Below are 6,389 nucleotides of genomic sequence, written 5' to 3' on the forward strand. Positions count from 1 at the left end.
CCGGCAGCACCGGCTCTGCCCCTCCCCGCCCCCCCACAAGTGTTTTTTGTTCTCCAGCGTCGCTGTTGAGTGAAATCTCGGCTAAACGGACTCGGCCCGGGGAGAGGAGGCAGCTCTGAGATGGTTACACAGTGTGAGTGACCCGAGGAGGAGTTGGGCCCTTGTTTCCAGGTGTCTCTGCCTCTCAGGGCTCTATTTACATACATTACAGCCATTTCAGATATATTTTTTTTTCCTCTGAAGCCCAATTAGACAAATATCTACCCATATATAATATAAAAAATACAAGATATTTGAATTTTTTAAGTAAAATGTACAGGATCCAACTGTGAGCAGGGGGGTTAAGCCTGAAAACTCAGGCCCTGTTGCTACTGAAGTTCACACCAAACAAACACTGTCAAGTGGAGCTACAGCCTCTCCCTCTAATCCCTAAAAACAATCCACCCCAAACCAAGCCAGGAGAAAAAAAAACCAACACAAAAAAACCCCAAAAAACCCCACAAACAACCTTATAACTCCAAACATGTTCTCATGGAACATAAAAAGAATCATATCATTCAAGTAAAGATGAAGATGGGTTTTACCATTTCAACAGCTCTGGGACTTCAGTCAGTAGCAATGCCAAAAAGAAAAGCCTGTGCAACAGCAGCTGTGCTTCCTGCTTCCAAAAACCACCCAAACATCCTGCCCTCTTCATATAGTTTCCATCTCTGGGGGCTTTTTTTCCTTGTAAATACCACTAGAACTGCTTCAAAAAATAACCACCCCAAAAAATCTAAACAAAGGAGTCTTCCTCTCCCCCCCCCCCCCCCCCCCCAGCCCACCCCTAGAAAAATCTTCCCAGGAGTGGGAAAACTTCCCATTTCTGTCCATTTGTAATATAATTTCAGGGGAACTTGGCCCAGGTTCAACAGGACTGTCCACTGAAGGAGGGGAGCAGAAAGGCCAGGGCTAAACTTTGCTCTTGGCAAATTAGAGTCTTTAATAAAGAGTAACAATGTGCAAAAAAAAAAAAAAAAAAAATTTAAATAGATCAACCAACCCAGGTTTCCAGAATTCTTGCTGTCACAGAATGTTTGCTTTCTTATTTCTGCTCTTACCCAACCCAATGCTGAAATCTCAAGGAAGTACCCGAGGTAAGAAGTGACATTTGGGAGAGATCACCACAAAGCAAAACCAAACCCAAGAGGTGCATCAGTGACCTCAGTGTCCTCCTTCCTCCACCCAGGTGCCTGCTTTCAAGACATGGATGCAGCAGCAAAAAAGAAGTGTAAGACTCTTCCCCCCTTCTCTCCTGGAGGACAAAAGCAGTTTCTAGTTGTTTGAAGGAAGAATTGTGTCCTAACAGGTGGAGAGGGTGCTCAGCCTTCCCTGTGCAAGGAGGGGATGGGACAATCAGCTGCTCCCAGTTGCTTTCCAACAAGTTGGTGGTTTCTTGTTTGGTTTTTTTCCCCCTCCCTCAGGCACATTATAGCTGGAAACCTTCCATGGGGGCTTCAGGTTGCTGGAAGATGAATTGCTGCTGGTTCTCATCTACCTGGGGAGCTAGAGCAGAGTCATCTTCTACCCCAAAGTAGTGCTCGATCAGGTCAAAGGCCTTCTGGTAGATCTCCTGGTTCTCATGGCTCTGCAGGAACTCAATCTTATCCAAACCTTCAGGGAAAAAGAAGTGAAACACACTGAAACCAGATGATCCTGATATTTACACCACCCCACATCCACCCTCCAAGCCTTGTCCCTCTTCCCTGCAAGACCTTTATCTGTTAGATTTGCACTTCGTGAGCAGCTCTGTTATATCAAACAAATCATTCCAGAGTCAGTTGTGCATTTATCTGGAATCATTAATGTCTTTTCCACAGCAGATCCAGCTGCCACAGCCAAAGTAGATGTGCTCCCAGCTGGGGAATAAACCAGATTTTCAGTGAAATTAAACCAACTGGTTGTGAAGAAGTTTTGGTAGTTGCAGGGAAGGGAAGGAAGCTGGGCCTGTCCCAGTAACCTCCAGCAAAAGGGCAGCAACAGCTTTAGCTGCCCTAATTAAATCTCTTGCTGAAGGGAAAGCATCCAAGCACAACCAACTCAAGAATTATTCTTCCTGGGAGAATCAGGACACACTGAGAGGGCAAATCAGACACTGGCAGGATACAGGGAGTTTCAGACCCAAAATAGAAACTGCTCCTCAAAGCATCAAGAGCAGGACACACAAAAAAAATCCACACACAAAATTAACTCTCTCCAGGGAAAAGCTGAGTCCCCCTGGGTTTGATCCACCTGCAGTGCACAACTGGGTCCAGCCAGAGCAACCTCAGCCCCTGAAGTGTCACTTTTCACTTGGCTCAGCTTAATTCCCTCCACTGGTGCCAGCCACAGGGATCAGCTTGGCCTCCAGGTCTAGGAAGGTCAGATCAGATGCAGAATCATCTTCACTTCCCAGTATTTTGTCCGATGCCCAATCAAAGAGTATAAAAAGACTATTGAACCAATACTGTTTGGTTTGCAATGCACTAAGCCCCTTAACTCAGCAGAAAAGCAATGACCAGAACTAGCAGAGACCTTGCACTCCAGCCATGGTGTCAAGGTCAAGAGCAGCAAGGCCACCAGCCCCAACCTACCATAGGCCTCCTCGATCAGGCTGCAGTAGGGGTTGATGCCAGTCCCACTCTGGTTGGCCTCCTGCTCCCCAAGCCTCAGGATGTTCTCCAGGCCATTCAAGGCCACCTGAACTATCTTGGAGTCCATGACAGTCAGCAGGTCACAGAGAGGCTTGATACACCCCAGGTTTACCAGGTATCTGGGAAGGAGAGCAACAACAACACACAGTTGTGATTGAGGATCCAACAGGCATCACCTTTGCTCAGAAAGAGCAAGGGAAATGAGTCAAACACATGAATTTACCTTAAAAATACATTTACTGTTCTGCAAGGTTAACTTTTATCCACTTATTTGCATTTCCAGCACCTGATAGGGCTCCAGGAAAGCTGGGGAGGGACTTTTGACAAGGGCAGGGAGGGAGAGGACAAGGGGGGATGGATTAAAACTGGAAGAGGGAGATTAAGGTTGGACATGAGGAGGAAATTCCTGGGTGTGAGGGTGGTGAGAGCCTGGCCCAGGTTGCCCAGGGAAGCTGTGGCTGCCCCATCCCTGGCAGTGTTGAAGGGCAGGTTGGATGGGGCTTGGAGCAGCCTGGGCTGGTGGGAGGGGTCCCTGCCTGTACAGGGGATTGGAACTGGATTATCTTTAAGGTCCCTTCCAACCCAAACCACTCCATGATTCTATGACTTCCATACACACCCCCCCACTTTAAAAAACCCACTTGAAAATACTGGTCCTACTCAAATCAAATCCACACCAGAATTTAAACTGTCATCCAATGTGGACATTCAGCCTAATCTCCATTATCTAAAGGGGGAGGAAGGAAGTAGTTTGGACTCATTTATCCTTATCCAGCAGGAAACTACAACCACCACTGCACATGATCCACCTGTAGCTCTGCCTCACACACACCGAGGGGCTCCAAATCACTCCCCTGCAATTGTCTCTCAGTTCCCATAAAGACAAAGCCACCAGGAGAGGACAAGTTCCCCCCTGAGAAGAGCCCCAGCAGTACCTGATCTGCTCAGGAGTCCCTCCTGAGGTTGCATTGGTGATGGCCCAGGCTGCCTCTTTCCTCGTGCGGAATTCTGCCTTCTGCAGGATCTCTATCAGCACTGGGAAAATGTTGGCATCTATGACTGCCTGGGGAGAGAGAGCAGTGAGAAGGGCTTGAATTCCCAACCTGGTTTCTAAATGGCTCTTCCAAGTCCTTGAAAGAAATCTCTACCTCCATTTCCCACTGCAAAAGATCTTCCCCAGCTTTACCCTTCCACAATTCCTCCATTTTATTCCTCAGTCTAATCCCATTAATTGGAGAGACTCAATTCCACAACCAGCAGAGCAGACAATCCCAATTATTGCATCAAAACTCTAGGAGAGCTTTCATCACTTATCTGCCTTTGTGTGCTAGGTCATTAAAAGGATAATTAAAACTCAACAAGCTCCAGCTTTTCAAAGGGGTATCTCTAATTGAGCATGGAGAAATAGGGGCTGGATCTCCTCTTATTCCAATGATACAACCTGTGGGATTCACTTCAGCCTGGTCTTTTTTGGAACAATTAGCAGGCTTTTTTTAGCTCCTTTGGCACAGGGCTGGAAGCAGCAGATTTGCAAATTACTACAGAGTGAGACATGTGAACAAGATGTGTGTCAGATAAGAAGAAAGCTACAAATCCTTAAATGCTGAGCCTGGAACCCTAGAATCTTCATGGGTGTCCTGGGTAAGACTGTACCTGTATTTGTGCTCTGTTTCCTGCTGTGATGTTGGATATAGTCCAGCAGGCTTCTTTCCTGATGGACTCCTTGGGACTACTTAGTAAATGAAGGAGACAAGGCAAGGCTGAACAGTTCAGAATCACCTTGGGAGAAAGAAAGCAGGAGTGAGGTCACCAGGATGAGGTGCAGAGCTAAATACTCCCCATTTTCACACAATGAACACACTCCATTCCCCTGCCAGCAAGGCCTTCCCCCTCACCTGGGTCTGGATGTCATCCCCTGTCACGATGTTGCCAACTGCTCGCAAGGCTGGGGAGGCCACTTTGTAGTCATTGTGCCTGCAGAAGTGGGGGAAGGACAAAAATCTATCAGATCAGGTGCACCAGGATATTCAGAAGATCCTCTCCCCACACCTGCATTCTTTACTTGCAATTCCAGCCTCTAGCACAGAGAAGCATCCAGTAAATTGATCATGTTGCCACTGGATAAGCAGAGGCTGAAGACACACTGGCAGCACAGACATGTCTTCCTCCTTAACATCCTAACTCCATCATCAGCTGAGTTACAGATCTCACCCTTTACATCACCATCCTGAACAAGGATTATGTTTACCCAAGGAGAACACCCAGAATGTTTCAGGATCATTTTGGAAGCAAGTATCTCAATTACATCAATTCTACAGATGTTAGAGGCCCATTCCAACAACAAAGACCCTTCTTCAAGTTTGTTAGATGAACAAGGCCAAGCTGACTTTTGTTGTCCCTGCTCCTGCCACCTTTGATTTCCCAGTAACCAGGCTTCCATAAGCATATCTGAGGCTTGAGAGAACAAGACACTCTCTAGACCACTCTGCTTTCACAGATCAGAAGTGTCAGTCCAATCTCTTTGTAAATTCCTCCTCGTGTGCAGTATTAATTAGCATCCCAGCACTAGAAATACTCAGCATCTCTCCAAGAAAAGCCAGCAAACTGCAGATCTCAACCTGCTTCAGACCCTCTGATATTCCTGCTCCAAAGCCAGCACCTATTAGCTGGGTCCTGTGCCCACAAGAGATGCCAAGAGTGCTCTGATGGGATTTGGCATGAGCTCCTGCTCAGCCCCACATTTCCCAGTCTCACTGGGCTTCAGCAGCTGGAAGATACTCACATCAACAGCTCCACCAGTCGCCGACACACTCCTGAGTCAATGACTGCTTGGATTTTCTCATTGGGACCATCTGATAAGTAGGAAAGAGCCCAACAGGCATCAGCCAGCAAGTCAGAGTCACTGTTGAATAACAATCGGGACAGCACTGGCAGGCAGGGACACACCTACAAAACAGGCACCAGTGTTAGTCACCCTGCCCAGGCCCACTGCTGCACACAGACATCATGTGGCCCTGCTGACTGGCAAGATAACAGGTCTTGGATGCCCAATTTCCTTCCCCACAGTCAGCAGTGTCTTTGCTGGTTCACATACCTCATAATCACAGTGTCCAAAGTGACATCAGCAGCTTGTATTGCTAAACTCAAATTACATCCCTTCCTCTTGGACCAAGTCTGGACTCCTGAGACCAGTGCTAATGTGCACACTATTGTTTGGAAGCTCCTGACAAGCCTTATGTAAGAGCACTGCTCCAATTCTTACTCTTTATAGCCCTAAATAGCTCAGTATTCAGAGCAGCAACAGTTACAGCTCTGAGTACTTGAATCATTTATGAGTGTTTTTATATTTACACTCAAGTCAGAGTCCATCCCTCACCACAGGCTTCCCAGCTCTGACAAGAAAACTGTCATTTAAAGAAGTAAAGCATGTGGATTGTACAACATTTTTGTTCTACCAAAGAAGAATTCTCCTGAAAGGCAGAACCTTCTGCTGGTGCTGGTAGCACACGGATCAAGAGGAAAAAGCTACCACAGCTCCCAGGTAGGAGTCCTGCTCTGTAGCATCTGGGGGTCTCACTTATGTTTTTGTCACAATTTGAGTGAAGCCTCAACTTTCCTGAGTTCATAACAGGGTTCAGAGAAGCCCACCAAGAGAGCTAGGCAGGGAATTCAACAGGTGCACAGACACCTGCTGAGCAGCAAGATCAACCTCAGCAG

At 47.1% G+C, this 6,389-nt stretch overlaps 1 protein-coding gene across 1 annotated transcript in view; it reads right to left on the minus strand.

The window, feature by feature from the left end:
- Positions 1 to 852: 852 nt before the first annotated feature.
- Positions 853 to 6,389, minus strand: part of KPNA6 (karyopherin alpha 6 (importin alpha 7)) — a 10,526-nt gene continuing 4,989 nt past the window's right edge. The window contains exons 8-13 of the mRNA XM_010000561.1: positions 5,455 to 5,618; positions 4,568 to 4,646; positions 4,326 to 4,451; positions 3,608 to 3,735; positions 2,613 to 2,791; positions 853 to 1,653 (exon numbers count right to left, since the gene is read on the minus strand). Of these exons, the coding sequence (XP_009998863.1) occupies positions 1,469 to 1,653; positions 2,613 to 2,791; positions 3,608 to 3,735; positions 4,326 to 4,451; positions 4,568 to 4,646; positions 5,455 to 5,618 (861 nt within the window). The 3' untranslated portion in view covers positions 853 to 1,468. The remainder of the gene's footprint in view (positions 1,654 to 2,612; positions 2,792 to 3,607; positions 3,736 to 4,325; positions 4,452 to 4,567; positions 4,647 to 5,454; positions 5,619 to 6,389) is intronic.

The sequence above is a fragment of the Chaetura pelagica genome, unplaced genomic scaffold (assembly GCF_000747805.2).
Source record: "Chaetura pelagica isolate M959 unplaced genomic scaffold, ChaPel_1.0 scaffold676, whole genome shotgun sequence".
Lineage (NCBI taxonomy): Eukaryota > Metazoa > Chordata > Aves > Apodiformes > Apodidae > Chaetura > Chaetura pelagica.